Source organism: Choloepus didactylus, chromosome 21, assembly GCF_015220235.1.
Source record: "Choloepus didactylus isolate mChoDid1 chromosome 21, mChoDid1.pri, whole genome shotgun sequence".
NCBI classification, from domain to species: domain Eukaryota; kingdom Metazoa; phylum Chordata; class Mammalia; order Pilosa; family Megalonychidae; genus Choloepus; species Choloepus didactylus.
Window position 1 is genome coordinate 23,494,380 of NC_051327.1, and position 27,555 is coordinate 23,521,934.

General features: G+C 44.9%; 1 protein-coding gene across 3 annotated transcripts; it reads right to left on the minus strand.

Annotated features, from left to right (window-relative positions):
• Positions 1–260: 260 nt before the first annotated feature.
• Positions 261–27,555, minus strand: LOC119517349 (cytochrome P450 3A12-like). 3 transcript variants are annotated; one of them, XM_037813885.1, is made up of 13 exons: positions 27,402–27,555; positions 22,740–22,833; positions 20,796–20,848; positions 18,408–18,507; positions 16,179–16,292; positions 15,838–15,926; positions 14,436–14,584; positions 11,189–11,316; positions 10,062–10,128; positions 7,077–7,237; positions 4,239–4,465; positions 2,575–2,737; positions 261–462 (listed from the first exon to the last, which is right to left on the minus strand). In XM_037813885.1, the coding sequence occupies exons 1-13, from the start codon at positions 27,470–27,472 to the stop codon at positions 367–369; spliced, it is 1,512 nt and encodes a 503-aa protein (XP_037669813.1). In that variant the 5' UTR covers positions 27,473–27,555; the 3' UTR covers positions 261–366. The 3 variants fall into 3 exon arrangements, with proteins under 3 accessions (XP_037669813.1, XP_037669814.1, XP_037669815.1); XM_037813886.1 differs by lacking the exon at positions 27,402–27,555 and adding an exon at positions 26,141–26,290; XM_037813887.1 differs by lacking the exon at positions 27,402–27,555 and adding an exon at positions 26,136–26,153.

Sequence of the window (27,555 nt, forward strand, 5' to 3'; positions counted from 1 at the left end):
AATGTTACTACTACAGTCACCACAGACCTTCTCATTGTTATTCAAAATTGTTCATAAAATTGTTGAGAAAATTGAATTCTCTGACTGGTGTCCAGGAGGAGCTGAGGGAAGTAGCTGGGGTGAGGAAGTAGCTGGGGTGAGAAGGGGCCAGCAGGGTGAGATAGTCCTAAGCCCTCCGTCATATTACATATATCTACCATCCTACAGAGACACCAAGAGTGAGTGTACAGAATCCCAAATAATTCACTGAGCACAATAGGTTAAATCCCTCCTCATTTCTGAATTTTATTCCCAAAGTAAAGTGAGCTGTCTGGTTGTCTTGGACTCAGCTTCCTTGAAGGACAAAGCAGAAGTTCTTAGGGAAAGTCAAGCTGCACTTACAATTCCTTCTCTTGGCTCAACCTTTAGAACGATAGGTACTGTAGGCGTAAGCATTGCTTGATGGCTTAATTTCAGTGGGATCTGCAACAATTAAACAAGCACATTGAGAACCAGTAAATGAAGCATCAACGAGAACAGAAGGTAAGTAGGTAAGATGCATCGAGGACAATAATGCTTTACAAATATACAAACTACTGCTGGCCTCAGAGATCTTTGGTTCTTTACAATTACTCTACAAGTTGTGTCAAGATTAGACAGCGAAGCATACATCCATGCAACCATTCATCAGAGTATTTATTGGGCAACTTTTGTGTACCAGATCCAAGAAAAATCATGTTGCTTTGTGTTCATTTTTTTAATTTAAATTTGAAGTAAAATTAATTTTTAAAATTTAAACTCAATTCTTAGGTATGATGGAAACTATTTTTGGAAAACCATATAAAGTTAATATTGTGTATGCAAAAACTTGCCAGGTAATTGTGAGTAGGTACTATACACTTTAATTGTGTGGGCAGTCACCACTCTTGCCAATTGATCCTATCCATCCAGTTTAATGATGAGAAGAGGTGTGCAGGAAGAACCATATAGTTGTTTCCTTACAACTCCTCTAGATTCCCAAGCATAAGACAAACGGTGGATTTCTGATGATGTTCAGAATTTTATCAGTAGTCTGGGCCCCATTCTTGCCCACTCACTCCTTCAGTGTTGGTGGAGCCACCAAAAGTGTAAAATTCTGATCCTAGTTGAGCAAACGGCCAGAAACGAGTGCTCAGGTTCAAATGGATGTCATATCATCTTATCACAGTAATTGGCACTGTCTCTAAATGATCTTTATAAAGCCACAGAATTAGAATTCCAGAACTGAAGAGCTCATAAAGCTCACAGATGGCTAACACAGAATCTTTGGCCAATAGAATAACTTACTCAAAGATGAATGATCCCATTCTTTGTGTGTGTGTGTGTGTGTGTGCGTGTGTATGTGTGTGTGTGTGTTGACCCCTCAGTTAAACAAAACAAAACAAAAAAACAAAACAACAGCTCCCAATAGAACAACATTGCATGTCACTTAACCTCTTGGTGCCTCAGTTTTCTCATGTGTGAAATGAGAGTAATAATGGTGCCTTTTTCAAGAGTTGTTGGATGTAAAAGTGAGGACTGAGTCAATACATGTAAAACTCTGATAATAGTCCCCTTGCACATAGGTGTTTGAAAACCATTACCTCATAATATTAGCTTATAGATAGTTACTGTTGCCATTTATACCTAGAATAAATTGCCATATCATTTACAGTGGGATCCTTCAGAGTTGAAAAACAAACATTCAATTATTACACAGGGACAAAAGAAAGAAAGAGGAAGTGTCCCATGACAAACAGGAATGTGTGATCACCCTTTTTATACTCAGCAGAAAAAAGGAGACCAATGATATAACCCTGGATTTCTTAGGCTATTTCTAGGTAGGTGGATGTATCTTCTGCCTTTGATGCACTAGGAAGGAAGCTGCCTATTAAGATGGACTCAGAATGGAATGAGGACGAGAGGGAGGAGAACATTCACAGAATTATTATTGGGATGTAAAAGGAGCCCCATTTGCCCAAATAGCCAATGGGGCTGTAGATTGTGAGAGTCCTTCACACCTGGCAGAAAAGCTTTATAGTTTGACCACATTTAAGCTTCAATGGAGGAGCTTTTAAAGCCACATGCTGGGTTAATTATTTTAGAATTTCTGAAATGACCCAAGTATCGTGATTTTTTAAGTTCCCTGGTGAGATTCTAATGTCTTCCCAGTGGTTGAGAACCAATATCATGAGGGAGCTTCTGTAAGCTTGGGTGGAGGAGAGGATCATACAGAAATCATGACAAGGTGATTGCTGTGCTACATGACTGTGCACAACACTTCTGAAAACAGAATTTAAACCTTTGCTCAAGTTCAAATGGACTGCACATGATCCTATCATACTAACCAGCACTGTTTCTAAAGAATCTGTATAAAGCCACAGAATTAGAACTCTAGAAAATGAAGAGCTTGTAAAGCTCACAGAAGGCCTAAAATAGAATCATTGGCCAATAGAATAACTTATTAAAAGATGAATCACCACATTCTTTTTGTGTGTCTGTATTATCTATTGACCCCTCAGTGAAAAAAAATGCTCCCAATAGAATAACACTGAAGCAGAAAGCTTACTGACTGACCTGAGTCTCTTTACAAGGTTTGAAGGAGAAGTGCTGCAGGACACTGATGAGCGCCACTTTGAGGCTCATGAGTGCGAACCTCATGCCAATGCAGTTTCGGGGTCCAGTTCCAAAGGGCATGTATAAGTAGGGATCTATGTTCTCCTTGTTCTCCTTACTGAACCTGTTTGCATGAGAGTAGATGAAGACAAGTTAATGAAACATAACCACAAGAGCTACAAGTTTGGGCATCTCACTTAGAACCCTCTATCATTAGTATACAAGATTCTTTCTCCTGCTTGGGTTGTTCTGACATGAGAATTGGAAGCTACAGATCCTTTCAATTCCCCTTACCCTGTAGGAGCTTTTGCTTTTGTCGGGGAGATGAGATTAATGCCATTTAATAGAAATGTATCTGTAAACACTAAACTTACACTCAGGGTGGTGAGAGACTTCACGCTCTGAAAGGCATGAGAGAAATGAGATTGTCTGAGACAAGGAAGGTTCCTACCTTAACACTCACTTAGGCTTCTCATATGCTCATTGGGGGAGAAGGCAGGAGAAAGTGTCTCCCAGTAGTTAAATTGTTATTTCTCTCTTCCCTACCCTTGCCACCTTCCTTCCTCCTTCCTCCTTTCTCCTCCTCCTCTTCTTCTTCACCCTCCCCATCCCCTTCTTGCTCATCCTCCATCACTCTCTTGGAATAGTTTAAATTGGGTAATGTACACAGGCATTTACACTACTGTAGTGAAATAACTGATTTCCCTGTCTGTGCCTCATTAGGTGTAAGTTCCTTTAAGGTTAAACCCATGTTTTATTAAAATCTGATTTCTCAATATTTGATTACATAAAGGAAAAGTATTGATTTGGGGAAAATGGTAATGGTATTTTGCTTATGTATTTTTAAAGAGTCCCAATACTTTGGAGAATCTACTAGAATACTTACAGGTTAAGGAGATGTGCTTCTAAATAATAAATGAGTTGGTGGAGAGCAGTAGAGGTATGTGCATTGGGGCAGCAGCCTTGTGTTGATGGCAGTTGAGTTGGTGATGGGCACATGGAGACGCATCACTAGAATTCTACAGACTTGAGAATATCTCAAAAATTCTTAACAGACTATTTTTAACATTTGGATTTCTCATGGCCTGGCTATGGCCATGACACATGGTAAGCACTAAATACCTGAGTGAATCTAACAGAAATACAGAAAGTGACCTCCAATTTTATGTTAATGAAACTGCAGGTGCTGGAGCTCCTGAACTTGTAGGAACCTCAGAAATCCTCTGATCCAGAGAACAGAGGACTCGGGCATCTTTTAGTTTCTCTTTCAACATGTACTAAGTGTACGCCCTGGGGTAGTGCTAGAGTCTCCATGGCAACAAGACCTGTTCTTTGCCTTCAGGAAGCTTATGGACAGTGGCTAAGAAAGGGCCAGATCAATCCTGACCTGCCAGCCTGGGACCCTAAGAGTTCATTCTAAATTTTGATTTCCAGTACAATAAATATGAAAGCGTCAAGTCTTTCCAGAGTTAAATCTTGCCCACATCCTGACCTTGTCTCTTGTATGAAGAAAAAACATTTACAAAGAGATTATAAAAAGTCATGTTTGCCATCCACACCAAGATGCCACGATGTGCTTGACCCAACCTGGGTCAGGCGGGATTCCCTTCCCCCGGCCCCTGTACCTTTCAGGGCGGAACTCCTCAGGCTCTGGCCAGATCTCTGGGGTTCGGTGGAGAGTATAGGATGGAATCATCACCACCATCCCTTTGGGAATATACACCCCATTGATTTCAACATCTCTTTTACAGACCCTCTCAATTCTGCCAGCGATTGGATACATTCTGAGAGTCTCATTCACCACCATGTCAAGATACTCCATCTGGACCATGGCATTGTATGTGGCTGGTGCCTGGGAAGGAGTAAATAAAATATGGTAAGCCCAGATTTGGGATTAACTCTCAAAAGAGTCAGTGCAGTACTGCTGAAGCATCAGGAGCTCCAAAGAACAATGTACATAGACAATAGACCTGAACAATTATAGAGCATCTTTACCCCTATCGTGTCCTTTGACCTGCTCAGTGACCCAGTGAGATGTGCAGTTATGTATATGAGAGACCTTTGGAGCCATGCCTGCAGTGTTAGGATTACCATGGAGTGATGCTTCCTTCTCACGCGAATGAAGGGGACTGATAGACAATGGCCATTGGTCTTAAGTACAATAGGAAAAAGCCCCTGGCCTTATTTGAAAGGAGGCCAGCTGAATCAAAGAAAAGAACATGTAAAGGGCAAGTTCCCTATTGGACAAAAGGCTTTTCAGTTCAGAAATCCTACTTATTAACTCTTCTGATAAATTTGGACAAATTGAAGAAAAACTTTCCATTATATGGAAAATCTATGAATAATTTGGAGAGAATCTATTCCCTTCCTCCCCCAGATGAGACAGAAGAAGGTTATATTTGGGTGCTACCAGGGCACACAATCAGCTCCATGGAAAGTTTCAAAGTGGGTCAGAGCCCCCACAGTCGCCCACACTCACTACACTCACCCCACACTCAATTGTTTGAACCGTCCAGTTGTCACTCCAGGGTTTGACTGTGAGCTCTGAAAAAGATCCCTTTGGGTTCTCCTCCCTGCCAAGCAAGTCTCCTCAGCCCCAGAGGCGAGGTCTCCTCACCCCAAAGGAACCCCACAGCAGGCAGAGAACAGAGCACCGTGCAGGGACATGTGTCTGTCACTTGGTTTCACGTGTACATTTAAAAATTTTTATTTTGAAGTAAATTCAAACTCACAGGACCATTGCAAAAATTATACAAACCCCATACAGAGAACTCCAACATGCCCCCATCCACCCCAGATACTCAGATCCTCCAATTTTAACGCCTTGCCCCTTTCCTGTATCAGTCTATCACTCTCTCTCTCTCACACACACATACATACATATATCCGTGTCTGTCTATCTATTTAGATATCTATCTATCTTCTATCACTACTTCATTGCTGGTGCGTGACTCTGGGAGAGTTTCATCCTCTCTCTGTAGCTCAGTTTTCTGAGGTGTCTCATGGAGGTGATGACAGTTGACCTACAGGACACTCCTGCTCATCCTGTGTCCGTGCAGCCCCCTTCCCCATCTCCTACCCCCCTGTGGTGACCAGCTTTGCAGTACGGCTATGGGCAGATGAGTCATGAGGTCAGTTCTGGGCCAGAGCATCTGAGAGCCAGTGAGCCACGCTCGGGCTCTTCTTCCCATTGAGGGGGACCATGGAGGCCTCAGTTTCAGCCAGTGCAGCTGCGAGCGGCAGAGCCCCTTTAGCCTGCACCCCTGAGTAACTGTGCACGGCAGAGCCTCCCAACCTCACCTCTCAAGGGTGAGTCACAAGCAACGTTTGCTCTGTGAGGCCACTGGGTTCTGGGGGTTAATTTGTTCCTGAGGCACAGCCTACCCTATCTGAATAATCCAGAAGTTTGTGATGATGAAATTCATTTACAAATGCAGTGCACCTACAACAGGGTCTGACAAATGAACTAAGATTCAATGTTTGTTTGACTATCACTGCTGTGGGTCCTATGGCTACTATGTTAATGTGATTATAAAACAAGAGAATACAACCCTTCAGCCAACTCTGTCTCCTGGTGACCCTGCCATCTGGTTGAAATCAAAGGACCCCTAATATGGGTTGACCAGAGAGAAAAGATCATCTCTGATATAGGCAAGACCTAAAATATATCTTTACCTCATACTGAGGTACTGATGACTCAGAAACGTCATAAGACTCATCCCAACCACACAGCCAGGATGCAATCCCATATCTTCTCTTTCCTACCCTATGCTCTGTCCACTATACCAGGCTTCCATTGTCTGCAAAGTTCCCCAGGCTTCTAGATTGTACCAGTGGCCCCCAAGCTTCACCCTCGCTGATGCGCCCCCTCGGCCATCTAACTCAGCTGTGCCCTCCCAGTCTGAGGCCGGGCGTCACCATGCGGCTTGCTTTGGGACCGTGGACTGTGGACAGGCAGAGCTTGGAAAGGAGCCCACAATTGGGCGTCTGACTCCTTCCCTCTGCCCAGGCCCCGAGAACAGCACACCAGGCTGCTCTGCTGGGGTGGGAGAGAGCCGAGGGGCAGACCTGGGTCAGCCGACAGCCCAGCCGAGGCCAGCAGGGTCAGCCACCAGCCGCACCCAGGCAGGTCCAGCCAGTATCAGCAGAGCTAATCAACTCCGACACGTGAGCAGCGGGTGCTTATCGTTAGATGCCAAGGAGGTTTAGTGATTGGAGTTTCTTGGCACTACTGTGGTAATAGGTAACTGGTATACCAGGGCCACCACTGTCTTCCAAAGTTCCTGTATCTCTGCAGGTAGAGTAGCACACACTACCAATTTTTTCCCTTGCCTTTTTCTCTTTAGATTCTTCCTAAATAGTTCAGGTGAAAGAATCAGCACTTAGGTTTTTTACAAAAACTCTCTGAGGAAGTGGTGAGGGGCTCTACCTCTTCCCACCCTCTCCAGGCAGCACCCACTCACCTTATTGGGCAAGGCTGCATCAATCTCCTCCTGCAGTTTCTTCTGGACATCAGGGTGCATGGCCAGCTCATACATAAGGAAGGAGAGAACACTGCTAGTGGTCTCGTAGCCGGCGAAGATAAAGATAATTGATTGAGCTACAAGCTCCAGATCATTCAGAGCTAAAAGGAGAGGAACACCATTTTAGGTGAAAGAGGTTGGAGTAAAAAGTCACAGTTTAGATGACGAGAAATGTAAGTGAAATACCCAAATCCCTAGGGAAAAAGTGGAAAAGCATTTAGTCATACTGGGAGTCTTTAGGTTATAGAGCATGAAAAGGACAAAACTGTTTCTATTAAGTTTTTCTGAGGTCTATAATATTCTCAGCCATCCCTTCCTGGTTGTGCCACCCTCTCCACCAATGCAGATGGATGGACTGTCATGTGACAGTGCTTCCGTCTACTGTGCACAGCATTATTGGTGGCTCTTGGAGAATTTCCTAAAAGTATTTTAGCCTGAAGTCATGTATGGGTTAGCGTTTCCACCCCTGAAAACTTTTTAAATCATTCTAGCTAAAATATTGCTTGAAAATTTTTTAGAGCATTTGCAATACCAAGGCTGAATTGCAGGGAAACCATAAAGGATCTTCTATCTAAACATGTTTTCTGGAACTGAAGGGAACAGTCCTGGGCTGCAGGTGAACTCCTGCCTAAAGCTTCGTCTCTGGACCAGGAGCACCATCTGAGAGCCTGGCAGAAATGCAGGATCCCACCCCACAGCCTGGGACTGCTGCAGCAAAATCTGCCTTTCAACAGTGTCCCCAGGTGATCTGTGTGCACAGCCTAGCTTGGGAAGCACGGCTTGTACTTTCGAGAGGCACTGGATACCAGAAGACCTGGGCACACATCTTCGAAACAGATGCTCTTAGAAATGTACAAAAACTAAAGAAACAGACAAAATGCAAGAAGAGTGGTGGTGCAACCTGCGCTAATCATTGGCATAAAAACAGCAGCAAGAACGTGCCACTAGAAGGACACCGGTGGCACGACGTATGTAACAATGGGTCCAATCCCGAGACAGGAGTTACCGATGCTCATGTGTTCCTCCCTCAGTGCCACCATCCTCAGGACGGCCCTTCCGTGCTCTACTGGAGGCTCCTGAGCTGGCTGCCACTTGGTCCTTCTCCAAGAGAAGCTAAGAGTGGTTGCTGTGGTCTGCAGGGTCAGGGCCGGATCACGGCCTTTAGGTACCTAGACCCCTGCAGTGAACACGGTGCCGACCCCAACCACGTAATTCCTAAGTGGAAGCAAAAGGGACTGCACATGGGCAAGGTCTAAGAAGTTCTGATTTCCCAGTGACGGCTTCTGTGCTGCTGTTTAGGATAATTCAGTGATGAAACTCTTTCCCCTTGCTAGATGAATCTTAGGACCCTGAATTGGAATTGGGGTAGAAACTCAAGGTTTATGACTATGTATCCATCTGTTAGCTGGTAGCATCATTTAGCTATCTAAATAGCTAATTTATGTATGTATAATTATGTATCTATAAAGATACATAGACACATACAATATACATACACATACAAACATAAAGAGGTGGGATGATAAATGCATGTTAGATAAATATAGAAATATATAATAGAGATTGATAGATATAGACTGATAGATATAAAGATGATAGATATGTAGTAGACTGAGGACAGTTCGATAGATAGAAGTTTATGCAGACATGGATAGAGATATATTTTCAGTGTGTACTAGAGACAGCTCATTTCTGTTCTCTACAACCAGTTGTTCCATGCTCGGGAATTTTGTGAAATGCAGGCCCAAACTCTGATAACCGGAAATTGGCTATGATGAGATTATTTATGCCACAGAAATTGGATAACAATGAGGGTATTTTTTTCTTTTGAAAGCTAGTTTATTTCATGGGATAGTGGTAGTAGAGATATATTTATGTTTCTTAGTACTGTGCTAATACATTTGGTTTTCTTTGCTCTGTCCACTAAGGAGATCTAGAAGGAAGGAAAAGCCAGGAGCAATGAGCACAGCTGGCTCTCAGATTTTGGTTTCTAAATGCCATTTCCCTCTAAAAGGGATCCGGGTCCTTTGGGAAATGGCTGCCTCTGGGGCTGGTCAGGGGAAACAGCAGTGAAACCTGCAATAGCTGCACCAGAAAGCAAGGATGTGCTCGGAAAATGGTCATGATGGGGCAGTGAGACAGGAACCAACTAGAAAGGGCTTCTCCTGGGTGGACCTGAGACAACCCGACCATTAAAATAAATGATGGTTGTGAGAGAGTAAATAATTTAAGAGACCGTCCTGATAAAAAGAAATGGGGGAGAATGGAATGTTCTCCTACAGTGGAGTACAACTCATAAATGTAGAAGGAAGGATGGAATTAGAAAAGCACCATTTGGCAACCATTATAGTAATGAAATTATCAGAAATCATCAACATATGATAAAAGGGTGGGTGAAAGTTGAAGAGGAATGAGATGTTTACCTAGTCCCAAAGGTTCCCCCCACATTACTTGTTAATTACACAGGGAACAATAAACCGTGCAGTGGACTGACCCAGTGAGCCCGGCCCAAGCCAAGAGCTCCAAGTCAACATCAGCAAGACAGGAACAACGAGCCTTCTGAGGTTATGTCTTGGTGCAAATTTCCCAGCTGGAGTTCTGATTTGGGGTGTCTGGGCATGGCCTGGGTGTCTGCATTTGAAGCAAGCACCCTAGGACTTCTGATGTAGGTGGCCCACAAACCACCGACTGTCTTCTGGGCGTGAAATACTTGTTTTATTGGTTGTTCTTCAAGTTCAGAACAAAGTTATGCCTTCGTGCTTCTGGAAAGTGCCCCTGGCTACCATTTAAAAGGTCTGACTATGTCTCTTTCTGCAATTTGGCTGAAATTCTCATCTGCCTGGAGAACTTCCGGCCCATTGTCAGAGCACCCCCCACCTCTGGACTCCCCGTCTGCAGCCCCCATGACAACAGCCCCCTTGTTACCTTTGTGGGACTCAGTTTCCTGGGAATTCTGGGAGTCAATCATCAGCTGAAGAAAATCCACTCGGTGCTGGAGACAGAAGGGAGATTCCAGTGACCAAACGGCACTTGGGGTCTCGGGGAAAACCTTTCCTGGGAACGTGGCCCCACTAAGGCCCGATGTCTGACTGGGGCTGCCTGGGCCACCCCGGACAGAAGGTCCTTCCGCAGTCCTTGAGAGAAGATGGATCCCCAGGGAAACGCAGCCACTACCTTCTGCTTTGGGGCCCTTGTCCTCCCTGACCCCTGGCTCTCTGGCTTCTGGACACAGCTTGCTGGACGCAGTTGCCGCTCCTTCCCCTGCCGTACCTGCTTGCTCAGGAAGAAGTCCCTGACCTCACACAGTTTTCTTCTCCTGCCTTAATTCCACCCCGTCCATCTTATTCTTGATGAGTGACCACAAGTATTCACCCCCTGACGTTTCTGCCCATTGGCTGCTTTTACGGGAACATCTTCAAATGCACCCCACCCCGACTCCCATGATTCCTCGCCACTGAAAGTGAGCCCTGGGGTGCTCAGCCCAGCCCCCCTGACCTGCAGACACCCTTCTATTGGCCTCCCAGGCTCACAAAGGCAAGGCCAGTTGAGCCAGTGGCAGTCTCGATGCCCAGAGAAGACACCTCCCCTGCCTGCCCTCCCCCTCCCCACCGCCCACTCCAGACAAAGAGAAGGCGCCAGTTTAAATTCAACTATTTCCACCAGGTGGCCTGATGGTGTCTTCCACTGGGGGATGTTTAAAATAGGAAGCTTGGAATTAAAATGATTCTTTGCCAGTCCACGATCTGGGGTAATTACGATGCCAGTAACATCACTTTTACATGGGAGGTTTTATCCTTTGACAATGTCTTGAGGGAGGGGAAAGCCTATTAGTCCCATTAGGAAATCGTACACCCATCTCTGTGCCTCCTTCTCTTCCATCCCCAAATTCTACCTTCTGCATCTCCCTAAAATGTGAAAACTCTCCTGCCCCTACCCTGGAGTTCTTTGCATGTCTTTTTTTAAAGAAACAACACTGAAAAGAAATCTTAGGTATACAGCCCAAGAAATTACCAAAAATTGTAAATACTCATGTAATGGAAACCAGGTCTTACCTTTTGATTATCTTTGAGGCGACTTTCTTTCATCTTTTTAACGGAATGTGTTAAAAAATCAATAGCATCTTTTGGAAAGATAGAGATACTTATTGCTTCAAATAATGGTGTAAGAAATGGAAAGAGCACTGTAGGGAAAAGAAAAAAAAGAGAAATCATAGTGAAAATGTATAATTTTCCTGGTAGAATTATAATTCACTGTGCTGTTGAGAAAAATCAAAGACACCGGGGTCCCAGACAGGAGCCCCTCCCAGGGACACTTGCTCAGGCTTCAAGGTCAGTGGCTGAGCCTGGGTAAGTGCACACACGGGCCCACCATGATGGTTGACCAGTTGTCCCTTTCTCATCCGGGTTACATTAAAGGGACACGCCCACACTCCCTGGTGACTCAGCCTTCTACCTACTGCTCTAGAATGTCACCAGATAAACCACCAGAGTCTCTGTTCCTCTTAATTGTGCTGCTCAAGAAATATTATGTGGAATAGAAATAATTCAAAGTATGTTCTGTGGCCATGATGGAATGAAATTTGAAATTGATAACAAAGAAAACTGGGACCTCACAACATGTGGAAATTAAATGACACACTTGTAAATAACCAATGGGACTGAGGAAATCCATTGGGAAATTAGATATTACTTTGAGATGAATGAAAACGAAGACACAACACACTAAAACATCAAATACAGCTAATCTAGAGTTTAGATGGAAATTTGTAGCTGTAATTAGTTATATTATAAAAGAAGAAAAATCTCAAATTAATAACCTAACCTAAGACACTGAAAGTAGAAGAGCACACCAAAGTTAAAGCAAATAGAATGAAGGAAATAATAAAAATTAGAGCGGAAAATAATGATACAGGAAGTAGAAAAACAATAGAAGAAATAATGAAACCAAAAGCTGTTTCTCTGAATCATTAAAATTTGCAAACCTTGAGCTAGATCAACCACCCCCCCAATGCCATAAAAAGAGGAAAGATCTAAATTTTTAGCATCAGAAGTGAAAGAGGATGTACTGACCTTAGAAATACAAAAAAATTATAAAGGAACACTATGAATAATTATTTACAAATGTTCTTTCATCTAAATACAAATTGGAGAACTTAGATGAAATGAACAAATTCCTAGGATGACAAAAACTACAGAAACTAACTAAAAAAGAAATAGACAATCGAAATAAACTTAAAACAAGTGAAGAGATTCCATTAGTAATCAAAATTTTACCCACACACACAAAAAAAAAGCCCAGGCACAGATGGTTTCACTGGTGAATTCTACCAAATACTTAAAGAAGAATAAATACCAATTCTTCACAAAACCTTCCAAAAAAGACAGAAGAGGACAGAGCGTGTCCCAACTCATTAGGTGAGGCCAGTATTTTTTGAGCAGCATGATTAACAGGAACAGAGACTGTGGTGGTTTATCCAGTGACAAAGCCATCACAAGAAAAGTGAGCTACCAATCAGTATCTCTTACGAATATGGATGCAGAACTCCTCAACAAAATACTGGCACAGTGAATCCTGCAACATATAAAAAGATTATAACCATGACCAGGTAGGTTTTCCCCTGGAAAGCAAGGGCATTTGACATCCCCAGGTCAATTAATCTTATTCACCATGTCATTCAAGTGAACAAAAACCACATGTTCAACTCAAGAAAAGCAGAAGAGATATCTGAGAAAATCCAACGACCTTGCATGATAAAAACAATAAACTAGGAATATAAGGGAATTTCTTCAATCTCATACAGAACATATATGAAAAATCCACAGGTAAAATCCCATTTAATTATGAACACTGAATGCTTTCCCCTACGATCAGGAACAAGACAAGGATGCCTGCTGTCGCCACTTCTATCCCACACTGTATTGGAGATTCTAGTAGGAAAATTGTGCAAGAAGAAGAAATAGATGATATCCACACTGAAAAGGAAGACGTAAAACTGTATCTGTTCTGAGATGTCCTCATTTTGTATATAGAAAATCCTAAGGAGCCCACCAAGAAACTATCAGAACTAATAAACGAATCTGGCAAGGTTGAAGGACAGAGTACCGGCACACAAAAATCAGTAGCCTTTCTAGATGCTGCAACAGACAATCCAAAATGAAAATTAAGAAAACAATTACATTTATAATAGTATCAAAAGAATAAAATACCCAGGAATAAAGTGAACATGAGTGCGAAACTTATAGTCTGAGAAATTACAAAACATTGCTGAAAAATTTAAGAAGCTTAAATACATAGAAAACATCTCACATTCATGGTTCAGAAGACTTAATTAAGATGGGAATACTCCCCAAAATGATCTACAGATTCAGTGGGTTGACCATCAGAGTTCTAGCTGTCTCGTTTTTAAAAACTGAAGATTTGATTCTAACATTAATATGGAATTGCAAGGGACCCAGGAGAACCAAACCAATCTTGAAAAAAGAGTAACAATATTAGAAGACTTTAAAACTTACCACAAAGCTATAATGCTTAAGGCAATGTGGTAAAGGTTTAAGGATATAGACTCATGGAATAGGATTAGACTCCAGAAACAAACCGAAGTGTCAACTGATCTTCAACTAGGTGCCAAGGCCATTCCACGGGGAAAGAAGAGTCTTTTTAACAAATGGTGCTGGGACATTCAAAAGGATGAATGTGGACACTCCACACCGTCTATAAAAAATTAACTCAAATGGATCAAAGAACTAAATGTAAGAGCTGAAACTATAAAACTCTTAGAAGAAAATAAAGCAGTGAACTGTTACTATCTCTGATTTGACAGTGGACTCACAGAAAAGAGACCAACAGCACAAACAACAAAAGGTAATACATAGATTGGACATCTTAAAAATTAAAACACTTTACATTTCAAGGAATACTACCAAAAGCATAAAAGATGATGTGAGAAAAATTTTGCAAATCATATATATGATATATGCTGAGTGAAAGAGGCCAGTCACAGAAGACCATGTTACATGATGTTATATGATTCCATTTTATGAAATGTCCAGAACAGAAAACCCTATAGAGACTGAAAGTAGCTTAGTGGTTCCGTGGGGATGAGAGTGAGGGGGGCATGGAGGGCGGCAGGTAAAGGGGATGAAAATGTTCTAAAACTGTGAGGAAGGTTGTATGTATCTTTGAATATACTAAGAGCCACTGACTTGTACACTGTAAATGGGTGAATTGCATGGTATGTGAATAATATGTCAATAAAGCCATTATGAAAAAAACGAGAGAAAGAAGTAGCAGTGCACTTACTTATTGAGAAGAAGAGTGGGTCTAAGAAGTCAAACTTTACGAGCTTCTTGACTTTCTGTACAAAGGGGTCCTGGGGGTTGCTGAGGGAGTCCACATTCACCCCAAATGACGTGCTCGTGATGACGTCCAGGCTGTAGGCCCCGAAGACGCTGAGCAGAGAAGGAGGGATGTGGAGGTTTACAGTCAGCACCCCTCATCGTCCTTCCCCAGCAGGGTCAACAAGAAGAGCCTGCAAATTCAAACCCCGGACACGACAGCACAGGGTCCCAGACATCCAGAACCTTCTGCTGGACAGTCTGAGTGTCCACACGGCCATCACCCTCACTGCCTCCTGAGGCCTCCCCCAGGTGCCAGGTTGGTGGGACACGAAGTGACATGGACCGAGCTCTGGGCGAGGAGCTCAGTCACAGGGAAAGGGGCTGTCAGGAGACAAGGGTGTGTAGGCACAGGGCTGGAGCAGGGCCACGGGTGGGGAAATTCACTCCACTCGGGCATCCAGAAAGGAGACACTGCATCTGGGTCTTGCCTCCCACAGTGTCTGTGCCCAGAGCAGAAAACTCCGGCACATTCCAGAACTGCCAGCCCATTCTGAGATGCCAGGAAGGTTGTCCCTCCTTCTCTACTCCACCTGCTGAGGTCCTCAAAAACCTGCTCCTCCCCAACTCCTGGGACCTGGGGTTTACATGAAGACAGAATCTTTTCCATAAATGGGAGGTCTCAGAATATTAGTGACACAAATAAAAATCACGTGAGTCAGTCTGGGGCTTCCCATAGGCAAGTGGCCATATGCCCCGTGTTTGCCCAGGACAGTCCCAGTTTACACCTGTTATTCCTGCCTTGTTCAAAAATGTCCAGTTTAGACAATAAATGAAACGGTCTCTCTACCCATATCCTGTAGAGGGCTTTCTCCTTTTCAGACTGAAGGAAGCAGTGGGGGAAATACTTAACATTTAGCATTTTGCTTGTTCATTCAGCAAAAGTGTGAAAGGGTTTTGATCGGCCCAAGTTCTGTGTTTGATTCCTGCTCACCCAACACCAGCTGGTGTGTACCAAAGCCTTCCCCTCCCACCGGGCCGTCCCCCATACACGCTGAACTTTGGCACTATCAATCATGTTCCTTTTTTCTCAACCTTTTTATTTGTCTTTTTCTCCTGAATATCCACGGCGACTATTAGGCTCCTAAGTTCATCGTGGCTGATGTACACAGGGACGGAGACCCTTCCCCCCCGGCCCCCCCCATCCTCTGATGGGAGCCGCCCCTTTTGGGTTGCACGTTTGAAGGCCCCACAGAAGCTTTTGTTTGGCCAAAAGAGGATCTCGACAGTAGGAACGTCAGCTTCTTGGCAGGCAGCTGGAGGACTCGTGACTGCAGTCAGAACCCAGCAGCCACCCTCCTACTTACTCTTTCAGGGTGACAGGCTTGCCCCTCTCTGCTTCCCTCCTGAGGTTCTTCACCAACACATCTCCGTACCGGCCAATGATGGGGAACATCTAAACACGAAGCACATCACTGCCGTGGGTAAATGGGAGGCCCAAGGCCTGCAAAGACGGGCTTTTCCAAGCACGGAGCCAGAAGTGACATTTATGGTGAATCTTTTATCTCTTTGGGAGTATCGATGAAGGACAATTTTAGGAATCTCAAACACAGTTGAGTGCCCCTTGGAATGGGACAATGATGTGATTTCCAGCAGTCCCCAGATTCATTCTTCAAGTTTGTGATTTAAAGTCCTCCTGTTTTCTTACCTCCTTGAGCTTTCCACTGGTGAATGTTGGGGACAGCAGTGTTCGTAATCTCTTCCACTCTTCATCCTCAGATATGGAGACGGCATGTTTCATGAATCCCACTGGACCAATGAACTAGATCCAAAGCAAAGACATATTGTCCAACATAAGTTTTGAGGTCTCCACAGTTGTGGAAAATTTCTTCAACAGGCACTCATTTATTGAGCAATTATTTAGTGACTGTCTATTACATGCAGGCTTGATGTTAGAGTCTCCAAAAATATTGTGGTTCCTGCGTTCACATACCAACCTCCTTTTAAGTAACAGAGTGCTCCACACTGTAGGGAAATCCTTGTGGGAGAGTAGACAGGATGGCGGGGAGTAAAAAGGCTTTGTGAGAGAGAGCCAGATGACCTTGGCAAAGGGTATGGGGCCTCAGGTCAGCTCTGTTTTCATGAACATCTGTGGCATGAGCCGTTCTAAGGAGGAATGCCTTCTCATGGTGACCTCTAAAATACGGGTGAATGCTTAAACTATTAGGAATCCATTTGGTATTATGAAAGAAAAGAATTATAGGGAAGTCCTTTTTCCTTACATTTCCCTTGGGCTTAGAAGGGAAAACGAAGAGATTGTTTTCTATCCCAGATTGCGCTGGCTTATCAATCCAAACAGCTTGAAAACATTCTTCCATCTTACAAAACAATATTTTGTCTAAAATGATTACCTCTAAAACCTTCATGATAAAAGAAAAACTTTCACTAAACTAGGAAGATAGAGACATGTCCTCACCTTAATGAACAACTACATAAAGACCTAGAGCTAGCATCATATTCAGGGTTAAAGCCCAAATGCTTCCCCTTAGATTGGAACAAGGCAGGATGTCTGCCTCATCACCCACTTTCCACTTCATACTGGAAGTCCTGGTTAGTACAATAAACAAGAACAAGAAGTAACAGATACACAGATTGGGAAGGAAGAAATACAACTGTCCCTAATTTTAGGTAATATAAATGTCAACATAGAAAATCTAGAATCTCAATGACTATAGAAAAGAAGAAAAACCCAAACTCTCCTACTAATAAGAGAGTTCAGCAATGTTGGAGGACATAGCATCAACATGCAAAGTCAACTGCATTTCTCTATAATAACAAGAAATGGGTGGAACTGAGATAAAAACACAAGATCATTAACATTTGCTCCAAAGCAAATGAAACACTTATGTATAAATCTGTCAACACATGTACAGGATCTGTATACTAAAATAATGAAATGCCGAAGAGAGGATTAAAAATGAACCAATGTAACTTGAGAGAGGTTCTCTGTCCCTGGTTTGGGAGACTCAACAGAGCAAAGACACTGTTCATTTCCAAACTTATCTACAGTTCAATCCAATTCTTTTCAGAATCCCAGCAAGGACTTTTGTAGACGCAGAGAGGCTTACTCTAAATCTCTATGGAAAGGCAACAGGATCTAGAATAGCTAGAACAATTCTGAAAAAGAGTAAGAAAGTGGGAGAAATCTAATAATAAAGTTAAGACTTCCTGTATGGCCACAGTGTTCAGGATGTTCACAGAGATCAATGGATCAGGGATAGACAACTAGAAACTGACCCACACAAATACGCCCAACGTTTCTGACAGCAGTGCAGAGCAATTCGATGGAGCAAGCACAGAGTCTCCAACCAATGATGACAAAGCAACTGGACACCCGTAGGCAAGAAAATGAACCTCACCCTAAACCTCATACCCTATACCAAAATTAAGTCACAGTGGATCACAGACTTAAGTGTAAAATGTGACAGTGTGAAACTTTTAGGAAAGGAAATGGGAGAAAATCCTTGGCGAAGTAGTCTTCAACTACAAAAGCACAACCCATAAGAGAAAAAATTGATAATTTGGTCTCATCAAAATAAAAACTGTTTCCCTCCCAATAACCATGTTTAGAGGAAATGACGAGTTGACCCATGTGACTATAAAGATGTGGTGATGGAGAGTTCTACATCTTGATATGGGGGCGGTTACACAAACCTACCCTGTGATAAAGCTGCGTAGAACTACACACACACACACACACACACACACACACACATACACACACACATACACACACACATTCGCATGCGTGTATAAATGGCTACACCTGAAACTGATGATATCTGCATAAACTATGTGGATTTTTCCAATGTCAAATTCCTGGTAGGATCTTTCACTACCTATCTGTGGGAGAAGAAAGTTCAAGAAAGCTACGTACCCGCCGGTTTGTGAAGGTGGAATAACATTCTTTCACCAGCACGGTCTTGATCATGTCTGGATCCGTGATGGCCAGCACAGGCTGCCGCCCATCAAAAATCCTGTGCCAGGAACAAAGACCTCATGACACATCACAGGCTACAGCCCAACCTTCTCCCTGGCTTTCCATAATCTGTAGACCTAGTTGTACAAGGCACAGCACACTTCCTTCTAGCTCATGCCTACTGTGATACACAACAACATTCTGACCAGAGGCCCCTTGAATCTTCATAAAATGAAGAGCAAAGTGGTTCCAGTAGCTTAGAGATATTTAAAGACAAAATAGCTCTTAACCGAGATTGCGGTTACAAATAATGATAGAACATTCATTAGTTCTAGGTGCTGGGGACATGTGTATTGACAATATCATGTTCTCTAAATTTTTGTATGTTAAAATATTTCATTATCAAGAAGGATATTAGGGAAGTGAAAAGTTGAAGGCAAATAAATTATATAAAACCAAAAAACAATAATAATTACCTAAGAACAGTCAACCTACTCAGTGATTATAAGTTATAATTTTAAGATGTCAAAACATGAAATATACATAAACATAGTAGTGGATGAAAATAAATAAATATTGATGACAATTTTTTTTGAATATTGTGGAAATAGAAAAAATCTTGGAATGCTCCAAATGTTATGTTGGAATTTGAGTGATTCCTTTGCCATATGTTGCAAATTTTTCTTAGTTCTTTAAAATTTTTAAAAGGAAATGTCATTTTAACTGTTAAAGAGAGATCTTTGGTAGCATGGAGGCTAGAAAAATTCTTAAAATAGAAAATGGGTGCAAAGGAATATGGAGGAATGAAATGTGACAGAACAAAATGAGAGTTTCCAAAAGTCACCTACCTATTCTTTGACTTCACAGAGGAATTTTAAGTGGATCTGTGATCATTTGCAAAAACTGGTGAGAAACACAGCACTTACTGGCGTATATTTACAAAAATAGTCTAAAGCTCAGAAGGTGAATGTAGGTGTTGAGTTTACTAGTGCTGAGCCGCCATATGCATTCTTGAGGGAAACCTAGGTCTGTTCTACCACCATCGTATTTCTTGCATGATTCATGGCACACCAGCATTTTTTCCAAAATCCCTTGGTGTGGAAGGGACAAAAGTAAAGTCGAAGGTAACAAAATTGACCAGTAACTAATGGTGGCTCCTGTATCCTTTTCTCTTTGGATTACCTTGACTGGTCACTTAATAGTCACCATCTCACTCCAGCCCAAGTATTTCTTCCACCATCTGCTAAAATTCAAAATCTGTCCCCCCACCCCAGATCCTCCAGGTCGGGACTGCTGGGTGAGGCCCAAGAATCGGCATTTGTAACAAGCTCTTCCAGGGGCTCCTCCTGTGCAGCCAACCCGAGAACGCCTTAGGAAGAGGAAATGGGCCCTAACGATGGAGCGACCCCCACGGGTGTTCACAACCTGCTCGGAGGAGCTGAGCTGGCTGGGGGGGGCCCAGGGCTGTGTGTTTCCCCCACTCCCTCATGTGGCCTCACGGAACGTGCCGCCCAGCAGAGCCCCTCGGCCCACTCTGGGGTCCCTGAGCTTCAGGAGAGAAGACAAAGGGCAGGAAGAGGTCAGTGTGCTGCCACGTGCTGTTGGCATCCAGGCCTGGCCACGATGGCACCTCGTCCGCTGCACCCACCAAACCGTCAGCAGCTCCCGAGGGCACAGCCCAGCAGTGTGCCCAGCCCACCTTGCAAAGTCATAAAGGCAGTTATCCCACCGGGGGATCTGCGTTCAAGAACATTCTACACTCCTCCAAAATCAGGAGGGATGGCAGATATCAAGAAATACCTGTATACACTTCTATTGTGAAGTCTTGGCTTAAAACTCAAAAACAGTTCCACACTTCGGTAGGAAGTAGAAAAGCTGAGCACAACCGGTTCCCAATGTGTTTATCTCTATCGCGCAGACCTTCTTTCAAGGTACATATTAAATACTAAATTTAAATAAAGGAATTTTGGTTTTTAATTAAAAGTCAATCCATGTGGGAATGGGATAATTACATGCACTTATTAGCACATATTAGAAGGGTCTGAAATAATCCGTTTTTATGCAATTCAAGAGGATGTAGGGAAGGAAAAAGGAGCAAGGGGAATAGCCTTTTGGACAGACAGTCAGGCGAGGAGGCCCTGGCTGACCAAGTCTGGGGAAAGACGACAACCCGTGGCCTTAGGGCCCATTTCTGACCGTGGGCCTTGACACCCGGTGAGCCCTGGGATCCCCGGCAGAACCAGTCTCCAGGAACTTGATGAGAAACTTGATGAGATTGTCCTCCACACAGTGGGGTCCCTCATCTCAACAACCGGGTTACCCGGTGGAAGTTTCCAGAATACTCACCCCCACATTTTCCCATACTTCTTAAAACATTCCATGTCAAAAGCCCAAAAACCCTATAAAGAGAAAAAGAAATGAACTTAGATAATTATCTTAAATGTGCTTAACCCTCCCTCTTTCCAGGGAAAAAATGATGCGCATCTGATGAATTCTGGTTATTGTTCACTGCCACACGGAGGGAAGTTCTTATTCGGAGACATCTTAGAGGTAAGCAGGAAAAGTAGAGGAGATATTTGAATGGTGAATTTAGAGTAATGGTTGAATTTTCTCCTAATATTGAAGGTAGTAAACGGTTAACCCTCTCTCTGGATTATAAGTCATTCCTTGTCTTTCTGAATCTTTTACTCGTGCATATGTTCTCTCTAAAATCCCACAACCCTCAGAATTATTACCTCCACAGACACACGATAAAACTGAGGCTTAGAGAGAGTCAGGGGTCTTGCAAAGCAGGCACACTCTTTCTCTCCGAGCTCAGCATCCGTTTCATTTATCTCATGAGCTGTCCAGAATTCTAGCAGAATTAAAAATCTAGGGACATGTGTCACCACCGCTTGTCTCACAGGTTGAAATAAGTCTAAGGTCTGCTGTTGAGTGAGAAAGTGAGAGTGAGAGAATGAAAAGTGGGCTCAGCCTTCCCGTTTCCATCTCAGCACAGACAGGATGTGGAGACGCCACCTCTGCACAAGGGACACGGCCAGTTAAACACTCGCTCTGAATTTTCTTCTGTAACTTAGAAAAGAAATGTCCCATCACTAACTTTCAGCTATGGTCTTCTAACTACAGAAAACATGGTTCCCAGAAACACGAATCCAACTCAAGAGTTAATCCGGGAAGGGTGGAAAAATATTACTGCTTCTTAGAGGAAGAAAAGAGTAAAGTAAGAGGCAGGTGGTAATTAGGAAACAGAGGCCTGAGTTGGGAGAACTGGAGTCTGAGAAACAAAGTCTCAGGTCTGTGGGGAAGGAAGACTGCACGGAGCGGCCTGTGCCCCGGGCCCTGTCTGCTGCCTCCGGAGGGGAGCCCGTCACCTCCCAGCCGGCCCGGGCGGAGCCTCCCGTGGGACTAGTCACAAAGGCTCCTCCAGAATTCAGATGCTCGGCCCACGGATCACGTATTATACTATGTTCAGCCTTGTTTGAAAGTTAGAGTCAATTTTTAATAATTTTATCAAGCATTGCCTTTGTATTATTTTTCTTATCAGTGATGATGCCTTAGTGAAGATTTGAGAACCTCATTTAGTGGCAAAGTATCTGATGGTGGTAGACGGCCATGATCTTGTCTCGTTTCCCCTACTCCTGCTCACACTGGCTCACGGGGGCCTGCTCTGAAGGAAAGGAAGTAAAGCTGAAAGCTCTTGGTGCAGCTCTCAAATCCCCCAGACATCTCGGGTAGCAGAAGTTGGGTGAAGTCGTGGGAATAACCACAGGGGAGTGGACAGTTCTCCAGAGAATTCAAGTGTGTGCGAGTGGGGACGTGGTTAACACTTGGGCTGCCTCGTAATGAGAAGTTGAACAGTTATATAGGAGGGAAGGAGAAAAAAGGGTACATGGAATCCATGAGTCTAACAGGAAAGTCTGAACCTGGCGCACACAGCTCAATGAGCTTCTCGCCATCCCGTCAGGCTGTCGTCCCAATCCCAGGGACCGTGATGCCTGCCTCGGAGCCAGGCCCAGACACAGAGTCGACCATCTTCACGATGTTCACAACGTTTGACCATCAAGTCCTTTCTGACCCTATCGGAGAGCCGAGCTGTCAGACGGACCACCCCACAGCTGACATGGAACCCAAGAGGGGCACAGGCCACCCTGCTACATGGGGCCTTCAACACCGTTTCCGGAAAGTGCAGAAGCTCTGAAGTTCCTCCTGAGGAACTGTTTCTGATGGCATTTTTCCTGCTGGAACTAAGTTGGTATTTGCAAACCAAAACAAAAAAAGAGGGACACTCACCTTGCGGTAAGACAGAGCAGTTCCCACAAAAGGCAGAGGTGTTGGTCCCGGAATTCTCAGCTTCTTAAAAGTCCTAAATGAGGAGGTTCCATACCTATAAAATGAGAGAGAAACCAGGTGCCTGGGTCGTGAGCCAGTCATGGATGTGGGAGCTGGACCAATCCATGTAAGGAGGTGTGCCGGTTTGAATGTATTATGTCCCCCAAACGCCATTATCTTTGAAGTAATCCAGTGTGGGCAGACGTTATCAATGTTGATTAGATTTCTTTGAGTGTTTCTTTGGAGATGTGCCCCACCCAGCTGTGGGTGATGACTCTGATTAGATATTTCCGTGGAGGCGTGGCCCCACCCATTCAGGGTGGGCCTTGATCAGTGGAGCCATATAAATGAGCTGACAAACAGAAGGAACTCAGTGCAGCTGTGAGTGACATTTTGAAGAGGAGCCACAGCCAAGAGGGACACTTTGAAGAAACCACAGGAGCTACAGATGAGACAGTTTGAACATGGCCGTTGAAAGCCGACTCTTGCTCTGGAGAAGCTAAGAGAGGACAAATACCCCAAGTGCAACTAAGAGTGACATTTTTGAGGAACTGCAGCCTAGAGAGGAATGTCCTGGAAGAAAGCCATTTTGAAACAAGAACTTTGGAGCAGATACCAGCCAAATGCCTTCCCAGCTAACAGGTTTTCCAGACACCACTGGCCATCCTCTAGCGAAGGTACCCAACTGATGATGTGTTACCTTGGACACTTTATGGCCTTAAGACTGTAACTGTGTAACCAAATAAACCCCCTTTTATAAAAGCCAATCCATCTCTGGTGTTTCGCATTCCGGCAGCATTAGCAAACTAGAACAGGAGATAATGTGTAGGCGATCGATAAGAACAACTCCAGTGGCCATAGTTACATTTCATCATCATCTCCTTCCCCAACTCCCCTGTGAGACACCCAAAAAGTCACCATGATTGGGTAAAAGCTGTTGAGATCTTCACGGTACCAACCCTAGAGTGAATACTTGGTAAATGCTCCCAAACTTGAGAGCTCCTGGGAGGTTCCAACTGGAACTCTCCTTGAACATGCCCCTGTGTCTATTTGGTAAGCTGACTCTTCAGTGACTGTGGGATTCTCCATTCTAGGTAGAAAGGGAAAGAACAATCTTTCTGTTCTCACGAGCAGGTTTTGTAACAGATGGTTACCAGGAGACCAAGACAACACTGTCTTGCAGGGCACTCCAAGACCTTATGCTTTTCCTTTACTCCCTGGCCCTTCCCCCAGTTTAGCATCTGGTCTTTCTTGAATATGCCTTAGCAGAGAGCCCTGGGAGCAGCCACTGTGCTTCCATTTCTATACAACGAAAGCCATGTGCAAGGCTTCTACTGATCCTGTAGAAATGAAAGTGCTGTTTTGCTTCAGCCAGGGCTGCAATGTTGGCGTGAGCCATAGGGGAGGGTGACTGACCAATGTGTTCCCTGAACTGATACCATCAGAAGAAGCAACAGTAAACGATCCATTTCCAGCCAGTGCTCCCCTGGGGCATCAGGTCCTCCAGCCCTGTGGTTTCCCACCAGATAAGCCCAGTGCCAGGCAACCTCCTTCTTTCAACATGGCCAGTTGGGAGGTGGTTATTTACTGCCTCTGGATGTCCACTCTCCTGAAGACCTACCCAGCTTGGTGTTCCCTGGGGCAGACCTGCCTGCAGCTCGTCTCTGAGGGGTCCCCTATGGATCCCATAGCCGAGAGTTTTGGATCCTGGCAAGTCCTCCCAGTCCAATGTTACTCAGAGAGTTTGGAGCAGAAGACGCGAGGCTGAAGCCAGGGGCTGCTGACAGCCACCGAGAGAGAAGCTGCTGGGTCTACACGGTTAGCCCCGTAGAGGCAAATTCAGAAAATATGGCTCAAGAGTGTAAGTGGTTAAACATTCCTACAGTAGCTTTCAGCTGAAGAGAGGGAGCTTTCTGAAATCCAGGTATTTTCCTGGTGCTAGCAAAGATGTGTTACGCAACATAAAAAAACTCCCTATCAAATGTTCAAGATAATTCAATTCGAACTTTGTTTCCTCTTCTTTGGACATTGTACTTTAAGTCAGTATATGTTTTACGTATTCTGTACAAACCCAGTAAATCTTATATTATAAAATAAGACCTAAAACTCACAGCAAGTATCGTGTGCTTGGAGCTCTGTGCAGATGCTCCTTGGCCAGGTGAGCTGGGCGTTTGGATCTGTACCCATGCTCTGCTGGTGGCGTGTGCCCACCGGCTTCAGGCTGGGGTGGCCTCAATTATTTCCACCAAGCTCCATCCCTTGCCATCATATCAGTTGGCAAATTAGGTCAACCAATTTCTGCTTCTGTACTTCCAGGACGTTCTATGAACTCTCAAATGAGGCCCAGCTGTTGCGTTCATATTTCAGCAGTGCTGTCCCAAAAGGGACCTGGTTTTCCGTGTAAACTGGCATGTTCCAGGTAAAGGCACAGCATGACTGGGTGAATCTTCAAATTTCTCTCCAGCTCCCCTATTTTGGTAAAGTTACGCTGCTTTTGGTTCAAATGGTGGGACTCACAACCACAACCACAAAGACCCCTTATGTTGCTTTTAAACTGGGCTGGCGTGACGTGGGCCTGCTCTCCTTTCTAGCTGTTACCCCCTGACCCGCCCCTGCGTCTCTCAGGCTGCAGTCTGCTTCTGCCTCAGCGGAGCCTCTAGGGCCCCTCCCTGCCACCCAAGATGCCAGCCCTGCTGTTCTAGTTTGCTAATACTGGAGAATGCAAAACCCCAGAGATGGGAAGGCTTTTATAAAATGGGGGTTTACTTCACTACACAGTTACAGTCCTAAGGCCACAAAGCATCCAAGGTAACACCTCAGCAATCAGGTACCTTCACCGGAGGATGGCCAATAGCGTCCGGAAAACCTCTGGTAGCTAGTAAGGCAGCGGCGTCTGCTCCAACGCTCCGGCCTCAAAACGGCTTTCTCCCAGGACGTTCCTCTCTAGCAAGCTTGCTCGTCTTCAAAACATCACTCCCAGCTGCACTCTCTTTCCTCTTTGAGTCAGCTCATTTATATAGCTCCACCGATCAAGGCCCACCCCAAATGGGCAGGGCCACGCCTCCATGGGAACATCTCATCAGAATCATCTCCCACAGCTGGGTGGGGCACACGCCAAGCAAATCCAACCATCACCAAAACTTCTGCCCCACACAAGACCACAAAGATAATGGCATTTGGGGGACACAATACACTCAAACCGGCACACCTGCTCTCCTCACCGTGCCCTCCTGAGGGGTCAGGGTCTGTCGGTGTCTCCGGGAGCTCTCCCCTGGGTGGCGGGGAATGTTCTCCCGTTTCATTCTCTCCCCCGCCCGGATGACTTTCCCACCCACTCATCCGCAATGAGAGACATACGTGACCTGCGCTCGGGTATGTCTGGATGTGTCTGTGCCGTCGGAACACAGACGTGTGCATTTGGCTGTGGACTCACGTTCCTCACGTTACATAGCAGAGGGCAGGTGCTTCACACGCCTGTAACGCTAAATACTGAACCTACAGCTCTCCTTTATCCTCCAGGAAAAATGTGCTGGAAACGGTCTTATTTTCATAAAGATCTGGTATTAAATAGAATGAAATTAAAGCATAATGGTGAATTTCAAAATGTCTTTAGCCAGAAAGCAGCACCTTGAACCCTTTCCTTCAAAGAATTAAATCTGGGCTTATGGTTTCTATTTTCACCCCATCGTGATTTCCTTCTAATGGATGTGAAATGGAAATAGCGGTTGAGGGTGACATCAGGGTCATCCCAATAACTGTTCTCCCAGCCACGCGGTCATGCCTGGAATTGCACCGAAGGGGCTTTCTCTGCTCAGTGGCTTGGGTTCATCCTCTGTAGGTGACTCAGTGGAAACATACTTAAAACCCAAACTGGATTTAGGGCTTCTGCCTTCTAAATCTGCCAGCAGAGCTCCTATCAGGGGGAGATAAACCTCCAAACTGAAGCTCACCCTTCCAGAGCAGGGAAGGGAAAAGTGAAGAAAAAGTACAATTTCAAGATCTCTGCCAGGCTCCCGTGTCTTCAAGATTCCTCCTTTAGAAGTCGGAGTTCTGCCCGAGGCGGGGTGGGGGAGAGCTTCTGAGGAGGCCCAGGTCGGAGCCCAGAGAAGGGGGTGAACCGAGTTAGCAGAAGGGCCCTGGCTGCGCCCTGGGCCTGTGAACGCCGTGAGACGGCAGCAGGGACCACCGGTGGCTCCCGGGCCAACCCTTTTGCAAGGCGAAGACAATGAGGGAAAATCCCCAGGCCGTCCCCTCCCAGCCCCAGAATCCCCACCCTCGGGAAAGGGTTGAGGATCCCACTGCACGCGGAGGCCAATTTTGAAAACCACATCTGCTGAATTTTAGTTACATTAGTGTAGGTCCAAACTGGTCAATCCAAGACCAAAATATGCCACTCAACCCTCCTTCCACAGAAATCGGGAGGTGGGGGTGGTGGCGGTGGGAAGGGCACCTGTTTCTCCTGAAGAATCTGTAAGGAGAACAAAGCCCGACGTTTTTGCAGCATCCAGCACTTACTGAGTTTCCCTCCATTATCTCCTTGACCCTCCATACACCTGGGCAGTGTCCTGACCGGCACCAGAGCCCAGCCCAAGGTGACGGGAGCCGGCGGAGACAGGTACTCACAGATAGAGGAGCCCCAGGCAGGCAGCCAGGAGCGCCCAGGCTTCCGTGGAGAAGCTCGGGATCAGGTCCATCGTCACTGCCCTCCCGCGACGCTCTCCTCCGAGTGCTCCTTCCTGCCGTCCGTGTGAGGAGCAGAGCCTGTTCCCCCAGCCCT